This window comes from Onychostoma macrolepis, chromosome 02, assembly GCF_012432095.1.
Source record: "Onychostoma macrolepis isolate SWU-2019 chromosome 02, ASM1243209v1, whole genome shotgun sequence".
Lineage (NCBI taxonomy): Eukaryota > Metazoa > Chordata > Actinopteri > Cypriniformes > Cyprinidae > Onychostoma > Onychostoma macrolepis.
In genome coordinates this window covers 12,240,746-12,258,842 of record NC_081156.1, presented here as the reverse complement: position 1 = coordinate 12,258,842, position 18,097 = coordinate 12,240,746, and the positions used below count along the sequence as shown (strand labels likewise).

General features: G+C 36.9%; 1 protein-coding gene across 10 annotated transcripts in view; it reads left to right on the top strand.

Annotated features, from left to right (window-relative positions):
• Nucleotides 1-18,097, top strand: part of ptprfb (protein tyrosine phosphatase receptor type Fb) — a 180,571-nt gene that overhangs the window by 86,337 nt on the left and 76,137 nt on the right. For all 10 annotated transcript variants that reach the window (XM_058797484.1, XM_058797500.1, XM_058797492.1 and 7 more), the window contains exons 3-5: nucleotides 233-378; nucleotides 1,152-1,293; nucleotides 17,660-17,845. In XM_058797484.1, the coding sequence (XP_058653467.1) occupies nucleotides 233-378; nucleotides 1,152-1,293; nucleotides 17,660-17,845 (474 nt within the window). The remainder of the gene's footprint in view (nucleotides 1-232; nucleotides 379-1,151; nucleotides 1,294-17,659; nucleotides 17,846-18,097) is intronic.

The window sequence follows — 18,097 nt, the reverse complement described above, 5'->3', positions numbered from 1 at the left end:
GCTCTAGAAATGTTTATTAATGTTACAATGTCTGTTATACACAGAATGGGCCATTCTGACATATGTTAGGTGACTTGAGGGTGAAAGTGCCTCTCAGGCTCAACTGCAGGTGTTAGCTTAGTTCCAGTGTGAAGGATCCCCATTCATAACATGGTTTTGCACGACCACAGTTCAAGAACTAATGGTTGCTCTCTTTCTCTCTCTCATTTTTCTTTCTACCTCACTTTTCAAGGCTTGCCAAATTTCATCAAATCTCCAGAGGACCAGACGGGGATTTCGGGAGGAGTGGCATCCTTTGTGTGCCAAGCAGCGGGTGAGCCCAAGCCTCGGATCACATGGATGAAGAAAGGAAAGAAAGTTAGCTCCCAGCGCTTTGAGGTGACTAACTGTCTTTCCCTACCTCTCCTTAGCATGTCAGTGTCTCTCCCATGCCACCTCATCATGATGCCTTTCTTCTTCCCATCATCAGTCGTTTGCGCAACACTCTTGTTTTTCTTCTTACGCTGATACATACTTTTGTGTTGACGTCAGCTACCTTGCAACCCTCTATGTTACCCCTCCGTTCCCTTTGCCCTCTTTCCAGTTCTCTCTGTGTTGTGGTTTGAGCTGAGATCTGAAGTGAATGTACCTCAGTATGGTTTGGGGTCAGTATGGCACACCATTATTTTTCAACAGGGAACAATGCTACAGAAAAATAGCTCAGTTTATTTTGCATGCATTTTGCATTTCATTTTATTATATGTTACTTATTTGCTTGCATACAAGCAAAAAAAGTACGAGGACACCTTCCAAAAAAACCCATTTGACCCATTTCAGAGTGAATAATAAATGAATAAATATTGTTAAATGTTTGTTTAATTTTAATCTTTCAAAACGATGCATTTTAAAGTAAAATAGCATTTAAAAAAAAAAAAAAAAAAAAAAACACATGATGAAATAAAGCCCATGTCATCAACAGTTGTCACAATATCCACCATGGATAGACGTGGCAGTTCTAGAAGAATAACTCAAGACAGTACTTGGCTGAAAGTTCAGAGGGAAGTGATTAAAGACCCACCGCTCTTTGAAGATATATGATCTGTCTGAAGGTTTGTCGTAAATTTAAGACGAGAAGAGAGAAAAATATTTGATAGTGTGTCTTTCTTTCTCAGGTGATTGAATTTGATGATGGCTCGGGCTCAGTTCTCCGCATACAGCCGCTACGTACTCACAGAGACGAGGCCATCTACGAGTGCACAGCCACCAACAGCGTGGGAGAAATTAACACCAGTGCCAAACTTACTGTGCTGGAAGGTAAGACGTTGGCATTTGATAACCTCTGATTTGACCAGTATTTCCGGCTTTTTTGCATGAGCTTTTGCCTTTAATTGGACAGGATAGTGGAGAATGACAGCAGAATTTGAATTTGAACACTACCTACCAGTTTCTTTTTATTGACAAATGTATCTATTTTAAAGGGGTCATCAGATGCAGAAGTTGTTTGAACATAAATGTGTGTTGGAAGTGTGTGTACACATCCATCCTATAATGATAAAAATCCACCCAGTGTTTTTTTTTTAACACTAGAACCGCCACGGGGTAAAATTTACCCTTTACATTCAAGTCTCCCAGTCATTGACTTATACTAAAATTATGTAATTTACAATCCAATGTTGTTAAAAATTATTTAGATAAAACCAGCTAAAAAAAACAGAGCATTTATTCCTATAAGCGCTGCGCGGGTCAAATTCACCTGCTATATAATGCATGTATTTTTGCGCTGTCATTTTCTTGCTGCTTATGTTTTAACATTGTACATTTCTAGGCAACACCTTTAACTCACTGATTTAGCGGTTATCAGTTTCATCAATAAAGTCAAAATGACTAAAAGAAGGCGATTTATGGAAGATAGGTATTAGAAAGACTAAATGCCATGAGTGATGGAGAGTCTGATGGTAAGTTATGGGTCCTGGGTTGGCTCAGCATCTGACGGCTCATCTGACAGTGATCCAGACATCATATTTAGATGTTTTAGCCTAACGTTACTCATAATTGGTCACACTTTGGTTTTGTTATTTAATTTTTGTCTTGCCATATCGTTTATTGTTCGCTACGGTGTTGCTATTTATTCTAGTCTGGCCGTTTCCTGAAGAAAAATAAAAAATAAATCCGATCTATGATGTAATGAATAAAACATTTTTTTTTTTTGATTACCCGAAGTTTATTGTTGTTCTCTTATTCAAATTATAAATTATATAATTAAACAAATTAATAATTGGGCCTAGATGAAACTGTGCGCTTGAATTTGTCATAGCATCATCCTATGCAGTGTGGAGAATTATTATTACTCATATTGTCCCAGTCCCAGTCTCTTTTTTTTCTGTAATTCATTGTGATTAATTGCATATTAATATATTTATGTTATTATAATTTCACACTGAACCTCCAAATTAATGTAGAAACAACATAAATTATATATTTTAAATACGGTTTAATGGCATCATTTTACTAAGTAGCCTACTATTAATGAAGGCCAGTATCATTGATACTAATAATGTTACTGGTATCTCTATTAAATGCATTTTCCATCAATTTTAGCCATTAATTATAGCCATTAAACATTACAGTACAATTGAAAGCCATTATTTTTTAACACTTAATACTCTACGAAAAATATGACAGCTTTTAATTTAAGTGAACTTAAAACAATCTTCACTTAAACTATTCATTTAATATGTATAAGCTATAAAATGAATATAAATTAATCTTTATTCAAACTACAAAAGGTAATCAGCGACTAGAGCAGGGGAGTGATTTCTCCTTTTTGTTTTGTTCTTTGATTTCCATCAATGATAGACTTCACTTTAAAAGCAGAGCTGTCTCTTTAAAACCTGATGCACATGACGCGGATCTGACACACATTCGGTTTTCTCCCAAATCTTTACGGTCATTTAGGACTTTATATCTTATTTAAGACCGGGTTTCTGAGGTAACTCGCCATAACTGCGCAATCAGGAGGTAGGTGTATCGTCCCATCCCTACTAGTTAGCCAGTTTCACGGCTAAAGTAAACAGTACTGCTCGTCACCCCACGGAAGAGAGGGGCGGGGTCAGCAGAGCTCATTAGCATTTAAAGCAACATGGATTAGGGAATGGCTTGCTAAAAACAGAGCTGATTTTGACATGGTAAAAAAGGTGTTTTTTACACTACCATTGAGAAATCATATCAACTTGTTGAAAATGGGCATCCGATGACCCCTTTAAAATTCTCTAGCCATAACAAATGATGAAATTATTAGTTATAAAAATGTTGATTATAAAATAAAAATGATTTTATCATTAATATTTTTTATCATTATCATAGGTATTTTATAATTGACATGGCTAGTAGATTGTAAAATTAATACATTTGTAAAAAAAAAAAACCTCACTGCCAGTACACATTGCCGGAACCAATTTGGCCTTTTTTTAAATATTTATAAAGATTTATTGTTAGTCAAAGCAGTTGTAAATTGATTTTACATCTATATTGATTTTCTTGACAGATGGTTTATTTCATGAACGTCTTTATAGTGTCTTGCATCAATAGTAGTGTATTAGGCTGTGAACCCTCATTTCAAAAATAACCCCCTGACCCATATTTCCATTGCCCCTGGATTGCATGTAAGTCATCAATACATTCATGTGCAGAGAAATAAGAATGAACCATGAGACTGGAACATGAGCATGTGATGAAATGTCGAAAATTCAGCCACTATTAAAATGAATATCTTAAAATATCCCACAGAATTCCTTGTAGTAATGGCTGACCCACCCCAGCACCATGTGTTTGGTATTACACATGTGCCCCCATGTAATCCCCTTTAATCTTATTTTTCACCTCCGTGTACGAGCAGACAAAGGCTATTTAGTTGAAATTAGAAGCATTGAATGAAGAAATCATCTGATGAATGTTGAGTCCTCTGGCCCTGTTCAGAGAGGAGGAGGAAGAGAGAGGTACCATATTGAAGGCAGGCAGCTTTCCACAGTGAAGTGGATAAGCTGGACGCCCACAGGATCCTGCAGGACAGAATGAACTCTATTTATAGCTCATTGTTCATAGCAAGCAATGCATCATTTGTGTCCTACAGCAATGCTGAAAGACCAGCACAAAGGAGAAGTTGAATGATAATGATGTTCTCTAATGACTTACTAAAGGATGTCCTCTGCGGCACATTTGGAGGGTCTTGGGAATCTCGGCCAGAAATGCAATCACCTCATCTTAAGCTCATAGAAATTATATTAGACTGAAATATAACACATTCATTTTGATCACTGTTCAACCAGGGCGGAACTGTGGTGCTTACACTGCTTTAAATCCAATAGGTACAGAGTTTTTTTTTGCCATTTGGTGCCTTTCATGTCTCGGTTTTCTTGGAAAAGAGATGGTATGTGAATATGATAATGATTCAATGCCAAGGTGTATTTCACATTATACAGTCAGCCAGTCATTATGGCAACATAAACACAATTAGATTGACAGTAAATTGAGAGAACTATGTAAAGTGACAAGAGAGAAGTGAGCACAGTTATGTGGGAAAGCATTTGTCACGTGATTGACCAATTAGAATAGTATTTCAGAGAGTTGTGTACAAGAAAGTTAAACATAACACAACCTTAAGCAGTGTAGTGTTTTTGAGTTTTGCTTCTTTTGTGTTGTTTTTATTTGTGTATGTGTTTTGTTTTTTTGTTTCAGTTTGGTTTGCTTGAAAATTGCGAAGAGAAAGGGCAAAAAAAAAAATTACCGTATCTCACGAACAACAAGCCATTATGTACTTAAGAGAGTTAAACTTAATGTTGAATGACCTGCTTTACAGACTTGTGTTAATGTGCTAGAACTTGTTTCAGTCACAGGAATCACTCCCACCTGAGTTTAGCTGGTCATACACAGCTTAGGAAAATATGAGTCACTGCGTCTGCCTTTCTAATTAGCTACTTGAATCATATTGCTAAACAATTAATGTGAACTTAACATAATTGAACCCCATTTAAACAGATGGCAATTATGAGAGCATTTCTGTTGTGATTACAATTTGTATGGTTGCTCTAGAAGCGTGAACAAGTCCTTTTCCTTAGAGGGCCACTGATGCGTCCTAACACGGCTTCAGGGTTTGTGTGTCGCCACACACTACACATCGTGAGGAATACCAGCAGGTTTCATTTCAACTTCCAGGCTGCACTTGCACCAAGGTTGTGGGCGTTAGTTGCTCACAGCTGTTGCCTGTTGAATAAAAATTTGCCATGCCTCTGTTGTAATCACATTGTGCGGATGCCAACATGGGCCTCTGTGTGAATTCATAATGACTTCGTCTAGCTGCACCCCATTTGTGCTCCTCATTTCTCTGTAGCGGAGAGATTTGACATTACTGACACTCAAGCACTGCAGCGAAGACTGAATGCAGAGCAGTTTGTTACATGTACCTTTTGCATTGTTCGGTTTAATCATTTTCATTCCATCCGCTAAATCTCAATCAGAAGGTGTAATCCTTGGTGCATTTACCACAGAACCTCCAGATGGTAAAAAAACAATGAGTTCCTTTCATTTTTGGCCTGTCCATTTCATGGTCTTGTCTTGTCTCATCTCATATTGACGCGATGATGTACATGCTTTCTTGTGTCACACAACGAGGAATTAGAAAGACGCCCAGCGTCCTCTGAACCCACAGGAATGCTTTTAATTCATGGATCAGTGGAATATTTGTATACATTGAGGATTCGGTTTCCTCATTAAATACCCTCTTCAAGAGCTCTACTGGTAACTCCTGGAGCTCTTGTCTATCAAAGTGGTTCCAACCCGACAGTGTAGTTGATAAACATTACTCATATTGTCAGTGAATGAATACTGAATGAGCAATTTGGAGCAAATTTCATGTATTACACTTTTAAACCAGTGAGTAAATATGGAAATTGAGAGGAATTGACGATTGGCACTCTGATTCAGATTTCACTTATTAGTGATTCCATTAACAGTTCTTTTTGTTATTCTGAGGAAAAAAAGAATGAACATTTATTGGAAAACCATTCAAATTGCATTCACTAGCAGCAGCTTGTTTAGTCTCGTGTTTCAAACACCAGAACTGTTCAGTTCTTATCGGATCAGATTATATTGTAGAATTCTCTGGTAAAGAAAGCAGGTTATTACTTGTTCACAGTTATTGCATCCAACAGCTTTGCTGACTTTATCTCTCCTGCATCTATATACCTTATTTTTAGTTCTGTGTTTTTGTTTATTTACCAAATCAGTTTGTGAAGCATGTCATGTGTTGCACGTATGTGAGGGAAAAGGGGTTCAGAAGGCTTTCCACTGCAAAGTATAAGAAACAATGAATCATACTCTTGAAAGTTTCAGGAGGCTCTAATTTTCTTCCAATGTTTTGCGTCGGTGGAACAATGCAGATTCTAGAATTGTTAACGACACCAAATGTTTTTTGGCATTATTTTTTATTTATATATATATATCTTCCTTTTTTTTTTTTTTTTTTTTTAATACAAAAGCCAGTTCTAAATGAAGATTCAGTTCTCAGTCCCTCACAGTTCTAAATATTTTTAAAGGCAAAGACCAATCTGGATCAGTATCGCCCACCATGTTACTGACACCATTTGTCATCGACTGTGCATTTCATAAGTTTTTGAATTTTTTCTTGACATGAAGAATGACAGTTCAGGTCATTTTCCTGAATGAAAACTTTTAGATTTTCATGGAAGGGCGTCATTTGCTTATGCACATTCCAGGGAAGCGCTCTCACGCAATGCACGCAGACCCCCTCTGCTTTACAGGTGTGGTCTCCAACTGCTTCCCCGGCTCCAGTCAACGGTCCATGTCACGAGTTTAATTTCTCCCACCATCTGCTGGCTTGAAGCCCAGTGCTGTAGATCATGAGCGTTTGACAGTTACAAACTGCGTCTGTCGAGGGCGGCCTCTCCCAAGGACTCGTGCAATATGGCTGGGTGGAATTACTCACCTGGAGTCTGTATCGGCATCCCTGCCGCTTTTTTGAAGGCTTTGCGTTTTAACTTCAATTACTGGATTTTGAATAAAGACTAGTTTGAGTTGCGGCTTTAACCTGCGGCTTGTTGCGCAATCCAAATTAAAGGCTGTTTTCCCTAATTTTGACTAACATCAGTAATTAATCCTGATGGAACATGTTTGTAGCTGCCAGATCTCATTGGAGTCACTGTACAGCAGATGCATTTACAACCCTTGTCCATATAGTCAGCTCTTTCCAATGCAGTTTAGATTGAAGGTAATGACTTAGATCTGTAGAGCTTATATTGTCTGTAGTGGCTATTCTCTGACTGATGTTGCTCTGGTAATTGTGAATAAGCAGCCCTGTGGCTCTGACAGCCATGCTTACTAGGCCGCGTAATTGGAGCAGTTCACACTTTGAGTCGTCGTATGTCCGACAGCCTGGTCAGTGTAGCTTCAGGCTGAAATGGTCATAGGCTTTCACTTTCAAAAGCTAAATAAATTGAATAACGTAGTCCGGTGAACAGGAGAGGTAGAAGTAAAGGTAAAAATGCGTGAAATTCTGTGATCAGGTAATGAAATATGAGGCTGTGTTGCCTTGTGGGCATAATTTAGGTTGCAGAAATGTGGATATAATGTAATGTACTGTATAATTAAAAAATAATTTGATTAAAATGTAATTTTATTAGGTAAATTCACTAAATGCCATCCTTCCACAAATATATGCCTGGCATGTAATTCATAACAGAATCACTATATTGTTATATGTGACCCTGGACCACAAAACCAGTCACAAGTGTCAATTTTTCGAAATTGAGATTTATACATCATCTGAAAGCTGAATAAATAAACTTTCCATTGATGTATGGATAGGACAGGATAGGACAATATTTGGCCGAGATACAACTATTTGAAAATCTGGAATCTGAGGGAGCAAAAAATCAAAATATTGAGAAAATTGCCTTTAAAGTTGTCCAAATGAATTGCTTAGCAATACATATTACTAATCAAAAATTAAGTTTTGATAGATTTACCGTAGGAAATTTACAAAATATCTTAAAGGAACATGATCTTTATTTGATATCCTAATGATTTTTGGCATAAAAGAAGTGTATTTTTGATAGTGTGATTTTGAAAATGCAGCCTTGGTGAGCATAAGGGTCTAAAATATTAAAAGGTCTTACTGGCGCCAAACAACAACAAAACTTCACTTTGAAATATATTTTAAAAAGTACTTTAAAATATGTTTAATGGCAGTAATATATTTACTTTTTACTGGTATCTGAGAGTATGCAAATTAACCAAAAATATTCAAATCAAATCTTTTACTTAAGCAAAATGTATTCAAAACTCTCTTTAAGATGCAACTGGGGTGGAAAAAAACAAAAATGCTAAAGGCACAGGACGTTCCAAGGCTGTGATTGTAATGCATTCAAGTTCTGTGGTTATGTGTTTTTCAGGTTGTTGGTTTGACAAGATGTGGTAGGAGTGGCAGCTATACAGTCTGTTTTATGTTTAGTTTGATTAGCTCAGTGTCAGAGTTCTAGCACAGCCTGAAGAGAAGATGCTTTTAATAGTGAGGTTCATGTGTTTGATCTGTGTTGTTCTGTCTAGCAGACTGAAAGAATAAGTAAAGGCTGTCACATACACCGAGCCGAGGGGGCTTCATTTACAGCTGCTGCCATCTTAGACTATTCTCATTTACTTTAAAGCGAACTCTGTTAGAAGTAATTCAACTAAATAGGTGTTTGAATGTGTCAGTGCTGCTTGTGTTTCTGTGGATCTGTTTTTTTTTTTTTTTTTTTTTTAAAGAGGACATATTAGATTAGATAATAGATATAGATTATTATTTATCTTGTCTAATTATAATATTCATTATTATTTACTGTATTTTTGATCAAATAAATGCAGACATGGATCATGTGACTGCGTTTTACTTAGTCTAATGGCTGCTGAAATTTAGCTCTGCTCCCACAGGTATAAATTGATATGATAAATTTGTATAATATTTCATATTAATATTCCTCTTTTTTACTATGAAATAAATGCAGTCTTGGTGGGCATAAGAGACTTCTTTGTCCACTCCTATTTCAAAAACATTAAATTATTATACAGCCTCTAAACTTTTATAATTATACTATCCTTTATTGATATTTTATTTGTAATTATAGTTCTATGTTTATAATATGTAATTTTTATTTTTTTTATTTATTTGCCATTTATATTCATTTAATCATAAAATAATGTTATATATTAATAATTTACTGTATTTTTTCCTTTTTTTTGCTGATGGCCAATATGACACCAAGCGTGCTCTCTACATCTAAATAAGGCATTCTAACGGATAGCAGATCGTGTGATTTCCACACGGCTGTCATGGCTCAAGGTGACTTGGGCCGTTGCGCTTGAGTGGAGTGAGCAGATCACCCTTCGGTTGTGGTAATGGGTCACACATGTGCTGTTATGTACAAACCAGTGTGCTGTAGCATAAATAACAGCTATGTCCCTGTGGCAGAGCTGTAGATCATACCGAGACACAAGAAACTGGAGGACAAGGAAGGAGGGTGAGACGGAAAAACCAGAGAGACAGACCCATGTGGATAAAGCAGGGCGAGAGAGACCAACATCACATCTGCCCAACATTGATTAAGTGACTGTTGCAGGGAAGTCAGCCTGAATATTCTGGCCTTGCAAGAAAAAGTGTATTATTTCAAAGGTCATGGCATGCATTACACCTCTTTCCTCACCACCGACTTGGATAAACAGCGTGCTGCTGAAATACTGCAGACGGGACTCCGCCACACCTAGGGTGCGGTTCACCTTTACACACGCTGCTTTGTTATTTACTACATGTGTCTGTGAGGTTGCAGATCTGCACGCCCAATTATACCATTTAAAGGTGAGGATGTTTCGGGCAACTATTGATTATGCTGGATCTGTTTTCTATCTGCAGTTTGGTCCTTATGAATTCCTAGCAGTGCTCACAATTAAAGTGAAGCAGGAGATCTGACCTCCGTGAAACCCATTCGGACTACATAATCACTGTACACTGAAACTGTTCCAAAAGCAAGCTCCTGCCTACCTAGACAGCATCATAAATACATCATCATAAGGTAGTCAGCGCAAACCAGTCCAATAATACATTGTGATGAGCTCTTACAAGTACAGTATACTCATTAACTTTATAACTTTAATATTTAAGTTGATGTTATTATAGATCTTAAAAATATAATATAGGTTTGGGGTTGGTAAGAGTTTTTTAATTTGGAAAGAAATCTCTAATGTTTCCCAAGGCTGCATTTATTTGAGCAGAAATACATTTATGGATTCATTTGATCAAAAAAGCTTAATATTATGGAGTATTATCACAATGTAGAATTACCATTTTTAATAAATAAAAAAATAAAAATCAAGATTCGTAGTGATTATTTTTATCATGATTCTTGATGAATGGAAAATTCAGCATTTATTAAAAAAAAAAAAACTTTACTGTCATTTTTGACTAATTTAATGCATCCTGATGAATAAAAGTATTCATTTCTTAAAAATTAATGAATGAATCTTACTTTACCCTAACTTTGAACCCATATATGTGACCCTGGACGACAAAACCAGTCTTAAGTGTAAATTATTCTAAATTGAGATTTATATACCATCTGAAGGCTGAATAAGCAAGCTTTCCATTGATGTATGGTTTGTTCGGATCGGACAAAATTTGGCCGAGATGCAACTATTTGAAAATCTGGAATCTGAGGGTGCAAAAAAATCAAAATATTGAGAAAATCTCCTTTTAAAGTTGTCCAAATGAAGTTCTTAGCAATGCATATTACTTATCAAATATTAAGTTTTGATAGATTTACGGTAAGAAATTTACTAAATATCTTCATGGAACATGATCTTTACTTAATATCCTAATGATTTTTGGCATAAAAGAATAATCAATAATTTTGACCCATGCAATGTATTTTTGGCTAATATACCCCAGAGACATAAGACTGGTTTTGTGGTCCAGGGTCACATATATGTATATGTGTGTGTGTGTGTGTGTGTATTGCAGGATCTTTTTTAGTAGCTAAATGTTTCGTCTGCCTGGCTTCATTTTAAAAGCACTCAGTCTTGTCTCCAAAAATGCAAATATAATGGCATGTAAAAGTTATCTCATACATCAGCCTGCAGGCAAAGTAGCGCTCTGTCGTCTGATATCAGACTGTCACTGATATCACCTAACACTGATGTCATCTTGCATGAATGAATGCTGTTTTGTTCGGATACTGTGCCTGTCTTCTTTCACTTGTAATTGCTCTGAAATCTCTAGAATTGTGTTATTTAGTGTTGAGGCTATGTTGTGAGAGTATGATTTAATTTGAAGGTAAAGTGTGTGTTTGTTTTTCGATGTTGAAATACTTTTTATCCCAGTTTAATATGCACAGACAACTACAGAATAAGCAAGCAGTTCTAGGTTGATGTTCATTTTGTTTCTATTCTTAGTGGACAACACATCTAATTTGTAGTATTTAAGTATTCAGTGACATGCCAGTGAAGCAGATTTTTTTGCAAGCTGGATAATGTAAAAAAGCCTTTTTTTTTTTTTTTTCTAAAGAAGGACAAACCTGGACTTGAAATGCTCTCTGGAAATTAAGATATGTAGTAAAATGGATGGTGTTCTGTTGTCATATATCATTACAGAAACCCTTCTGCTCCCTCCATCAAAAGAGATGTCACCCTTAATTGCTGTCATCCATCACCCTCATACACACTCTCTGGAAATTACAAGGACATTTATTTCTCAAGAACTGTCAAGAATTTTACAGAAATACTACATTGTTTTTAAACAAAATATTAGTTCAGAAGTTGCCTTACCTGAGTAGACCCATTCAGTGCAAAGACCTTCACATGCTTAAAGGAATAGTTGACACAAAAATGAAAATGTCTTTTCTGTATGACATTCTTTCTTCTGTGGAATGCAAATTGAGGAATTTTGAAGAAAGTTGATGCTTTGAAAAGGATGAAAAATTACCAAAAAGTACCATTGTAATAGTGGTCATTATATACTATATTTCCAACCTTTTGAAGTCTACCTTAGCTTTGTGTAACATGGTAAATGGCAACTCAGCTATACTTGCTTGTCAAACAAGTACAATTGAGCTTTTATTTGCCATATTTGATGTGCTCAATTTATGTGCTTCAATCAAAGTTTTATATGTGAATAAAAGTCTAAAATTTCAATCTGTTCGTCATATAGTGCGACTGTTTCTCTTCTGAAGACTTTGATTAAACCGGATTTAAAGCTCGTTATGAACCTTTTGAAGCATCAAGTTTTGTTTGACGTTCAATTGAGGGAAATAATATCTCTTCAGGCTGTGCTGTTTCATTTTTGTTTCAAAGATAAACAAAAGAATTATGGGTTTGAAATGACCTGAGGATGAGTAAATGATGAAAGATTTTTCAGTTTTGGATGAACTATTCCTCAAAAGGAATATGTCTTTGACAATGTCTTAAAAAAAAAAAAAAATAGTAATTTTGAAGAACGTTGATGCTTCAAAAAGGATGCACAAGGAAAAAAAAGAAAAGAAAAAAAATAGTAATAGCTTTGTGTAACAAATAAACATTGTCCGTATGACTTTAAATAATAATGAGATATACTATTTAAAATATAATTTCAAAAGATGTGGCTTATCACTCTCAGGTCATATGTACTACTCTTTTTGGACACCTTTATGGTGCTTTTGCATCCTTTTTATGCTTTTTTGTATTCTCCAGCAGAAAGAAATTCATACAGGTTTGGATCGACATTAGAGTGGATGAAAATGTTTTTTTTTTATCCCTTTAAACATAATTGGCATGTAGCATGGACATTACAACAGACACATGAGATGGATCTAAGCATGCGTGATCCGTCTCTGAAGAACTTCTTGTTCTCGGTGTGAGTGCCCCACGGTGCTTCATCACTATTTGAGCATCCTCTTCTACGGCGACGTGTTTGTGCAGGGTGAGAATAACTCTGGCTGACGTGGACGTGGAGAGCACTCGGGCTGTTTCACAGTGGGGTCTGAGGACAGAGACTTGTCTCTTCAGCGGGGTTCTGATTAGACCCATCACCCTGCATGCCATGCTCTATTCTCCCTGGTAATTGGAGCTGGCAGGAGGTTGGCATGTACCCCTCCTGTCCTCCATTTCCCTCTTTATCCTCCCACGGTGACCCTCCCCCCCCACACGACTCCTCATGTCGGATCCACTGTAATGCATGTTATGTCCCTCTTTGCTCTGAACCGGCATCGAGGACATGAAGCCTATGCATGTCTCAGCCACATTCACGGCAGCCTTGTTGTTCACATTAGCTGGGTTTACCGTTCCCTTTCTTCTGCCTTTAGGATGTTTTGTCCTACTTACTCCTGACCACCTGAAACGCCATTGTTATTCTCTTGGCAACCTCGTCGCTTTGTTTTCGTAATGATGCAGAGTTAGTTCTTCCCATTGTTTGCCATTCGTTGGCTTCATTCAACACTCAACTTTTGTAAATATCAGATAGTTACCGCCTACTTTCAAGCCTCTGTGTTTCACCTTTATCAGATTGCTCATCGCATTGAATATAAGTCTCAGCTCGTAATTTACTGCTTCACAGAGAACAATGTTCCTTCTGTTTCCACAAAACTGATTACAGATGGGTTTGTGGTATGCTACTCTGTTAGTTCCCTTTTGTGGTCACATGCATCGATAAAGCTGGGCTGCGTCTGGACTGGTTCCACAGCCAAGGAGATAATACAGTAGATTGCCATCTGCAAGGGCCTGTATGGCCTTATCGCTAGTAAGGTCTCATTAAATACCCGCTCTAGGTCTCTGGATGGCAACAGTAGATTTCCCGTTCAGGAAGGAAATTTGATTGCTTTCTATCATGGATACTATTGTTACTGTGGCACCTGTTTATGGAGGTTGTCACGAGGTCCAATGAGCAATTAAATATTTAATATCAACCAATACCGATAAATTTAAGTATGGTACCAATATATTATTTAAATCTTTAAAAAAAATATTACACACAATGTCTCAGAAAGTGACTTTGTGAACTTGTGTATATTTGTAAATAGTGAAAATAGAAAATGAATAGAGTAACTCAAATTTCAGATTAGAAAGAAAGAAGACCTAGGGATTGCTTTGATGCACTGCATAATTAAAAACCAAAAATACTACTGCTAATTGAAATTGTATTTTTTTTCCTCTGAACTTCATTGTATGCCTTAAACTTATCACACAACTACACTACCATGCAAAATGATGAAGTATGTAGTGCATAAACCAAAACTTCATCAACAACGAACAATAGAGCCGCACCCAGTGTAAAAGTAGAACATGATGCTTGAAGGTTAGACAATGTTTTGGTATAGTCATGAAGCTTTGCATCACAGTCGAGCTGCTATCTTTGTTTCTCTTGAAATGCCAGTAGGCTTAACTGCATTTTTAAAGTAACGTGATACAAATAAGGTGTTGATGTTGCATAAAAACTTGAGCCTGTACTCTTTGTCTGTAATTGTCAGGATTCCTGCTTCTCATATACCATGACCTCAAGCCAGTTGCGTAACCTATCAGACAAAGGTAAAATAAAACTCTGCAACACAAGCAGAGAATCTCAGAACATGACATCATTGCCATTAAAGTTCAGTTTCTCTCTATTGACTGCTTGCAGGAACATTTCTGCAAAATGCTACTTCCTCCTCATTCCGTCCGATCTCAAGTTTCTCTATACTCCTTACAAGATGGCATCCCAATTACCCACCAAATGTATCACCCCATCGGAGCCAAACACCTTGTCATAACTGCTTCAGAGAAACAATGAAACTAGCGTTGGCAGGCTTTTTAAATTCAAACCGCCATCTGCTGCAGTGCCCACATGTATGAGACTCAGGACAGAGCGGGACATTTTGTAGACTTTTTCCCCTCTCACCTATTCATCTTAGTAATGGAGTCCTTGCTCGACTCAATATAAGCACACAAGAATTGTATTAAAAACACATTTCTGAGCTTTGAGTGTTCTGTTTTTGAAATGCTCATGCATAGTAAAGAGGTGTAAGAGATAAAAGTGCTTTCAGGGATGGAGAATGGAGCTTTTATTTAGGAAATGCAAAAGCCTAACCATCAGTTTGTTTCCTGCTGTGCTTTTCTTTTGTGGAATAAATCCATCCTTTTCTCATTTGTTTTTACCTTCACATACCATTTATTTCTTTATTTATTAGTACTCACTATTCCTGTAAGGAAGTGTCTGTCATTATAAACATTACTAACAAGCAAAATATTAGTAGCATGCTTTTTAAAGGTGCAGTCAGCTATTTTTTTCCTCATTAAAAAGTTATGAGTAGTGATGAGTAGGTAAAAAAAAAAGTAGTGTAATGTACTTCAGACACATTAGTTGCCAAATAAAAACTGTTTTATTTTACGTCATGGTAGCTGCCGTGTTGAGGTCACATGACCATCTGCATGTTACTCATTTGCTCTCAGTAACCATCCTGTTATTGGACTCTTTCACTTGTGAAATAAGTTAATCATGTCTGAAAGCTAATTTCTGCAGTGGCATCCATAAACAAGAATGTTTTCTATTGCTTCATCCACACCACTAGGCGTCACTATAATTCTAACACAACTTTCACATAAAAAAAACACCTAAATAGAAAATTAACAACACCTATATACCTTGTATAAACACATAGTACAAGTATGTTTGTTACTTTGCACTCCAAGACACTTATGGAACTTTTTCTCTTTACTTTGTTATTTGAAACGCCAGGAGGTTTTTTTTTTTTTTTTTTTGCCCAACTGATATGGGAGTCTGAAAAACACATCTTCACACTCAACTCAGGAGAAACAGCGCAGTTGGTTTTCTTTTAGATGTTCTTGTGTGCTCTGTTTCCTCTCTTGCATGCTGACTATGTGACACTTGGTAGGTATTATTTGTGTGTTCTTTCTCAAGAAAATGTATTCAGTTGTAAGCCTTTTCAGAAGAATCAGCATAGTGATGCAGCCCACACTCCTACAGGTAGTTGACCTCTCCTGAGCACACCGAGGTAGAAATGTACGCCTCGATACATGACAGCGCACCCTCCCAGTGGTTTCTGAAGGTCATACTTGGAAAAAAAAAAAAACCAAACAAAAAAATCTTGCTGCTTTTGCTTCTTAATGAGGCATAACTTGAACAGCCTTATATTCCAAGTTACCTTGTACTGCAAAGTTCCCTCCAGCGCGGATTCGGCGCAACATTTTCCGCCTCCTAAATGATTCTTTTTCTATGTTTTCATAAGAGAGTTAGCGATTTGTGAAATAACCCTTTTGAGGTTTGCCCACTGTGTTATACATGCATCTGATTTACATTGTCCTGGAATACTAGTCTTGAAGTCATAGTCTTGTGAGAGATTTTCAATTCAGCTATACGAGAAGCATTGCTTGATGCTTTAAGGATCGATACACCAATGATTTAATGTTTGACGCACCAGAGTAAGAAGACAAGATAAATCACAGTTGTCTGCAGCGCCCTGTAGACTTTAGAAGCGGTGGAATGTTTGTCATGTGCAGAGGATTGTCTCAAACTGAATAATTCAGCCTTGCCTTTTGGCTTACCTTGGGATCAAAGAGAGTGTGATGTTTCCGTAATGTTGTTGCTATTGCAAGTGTGAATATTGCACATGCTGGGCTTTCATCCAAACATTTGTGTGAATGTTTGAGAAGAAAAAAATAGTAATTTTTTTTTAATAAGTGCCACAGTCATAGAACTGCTCGTGTTTTCATGTGCTTGGAAACCATATGTTTACAGCCTTGCCTCCTTGCTTATCCTGATTCTGATATAATTATTGTTCATTTTCATATTTTTCAGATAATTTGTGTTAATTATGCAAATGTTTGATACTTGGAGATATCTGCTCTGTTACTCCCTTGTGTAGAAATAGTGAAAGGCGTCACGATCTGTATCAGAGTGGAAACAGTGTTTTCCAAAGCATTGAAGGACGAAGCATTATTTGCCAACTAGATTTGCATTTCTAGAAAAAAACAGCAGTGCTTGCAAGACAGCAAAAGAAACATGTTAAAGTTTAGGTAAGCAGTTTTAGGCTGTGGTTTTGCATAAATTAAATTCTGCATCAGGGAAGTGGTGCAGTTGTCACATGTTTTGTTTTCTGTCGGTGGCACCTGAGTATCAACACACCACCATTTTTACAGAGTAGAGATGAAGATGTAAGAAACAAAAGAGCAATCACAGTTCAGTATACAAATGAATGCGAGAAGGAAGACCAGTGGCAATTGAGAATGCAATTGTGGTGATGAAGTCATAGCTATTGTTTACATTTTGAATTGTTAACATTATTACAATGCAAGTCAAACAAAAGTTTAAAATCTAAAACTTAAAGAATCCATATGATATGATATTACATGTTAGAGTAACTCTGGATTAGCTTCACCATGCTTTGATCTTATTAATGCACAGGGAGGTCTTTTTCTTGCAAGTAAATTGATTCAGTGCACTAATGAGACTTGTCCTGGATTTGCCTTTGCAGGACAATTACATCTGGCTCACATCTCTAACCCCTGATTTGTAGCAATCATAGTTCTTCAAGATCATTATCCTTATTTTGTAAATAATTCCCTTTTTGGCTCCTTGCTTGACCTGTTTTTTTTTTGTTTTGTTTTTTTCCTGCAGAAAGCCAGATTCCTCATGGCTTCCCCACCATCGACATGGGCCCTCAGCTGAAAGTGGTTGAGCGAACAAGAACAACCACTATGCTCTGTGCCGCCAGTGGGAACCCTGACCCAGAGATCACTTGGTTCAAGGACTTCCTGCCTGTAGACATCAACGGAAATGGGCGAATCAAACAGCTTCGTTCAGGTAAGGATGTCACACTTTCTTGGACTTACAATCACGGTAGCAGCAACAAATGTACTAAACTTAAAATAAATATAGACAGTTCTGTTTGCACTTACCGCTTATTTTCCATGAATGTTTTACTACAGTTTAATGAATGCCTATGCAATATTCCCACATAATAAAAACTAGAACGTCGATGGCAGGTCTTTGGTCTGCCAATTTGTGTCTTTGCTTAGCATGGAAGGAGAAATGTATTGACTTGACCATAACGTC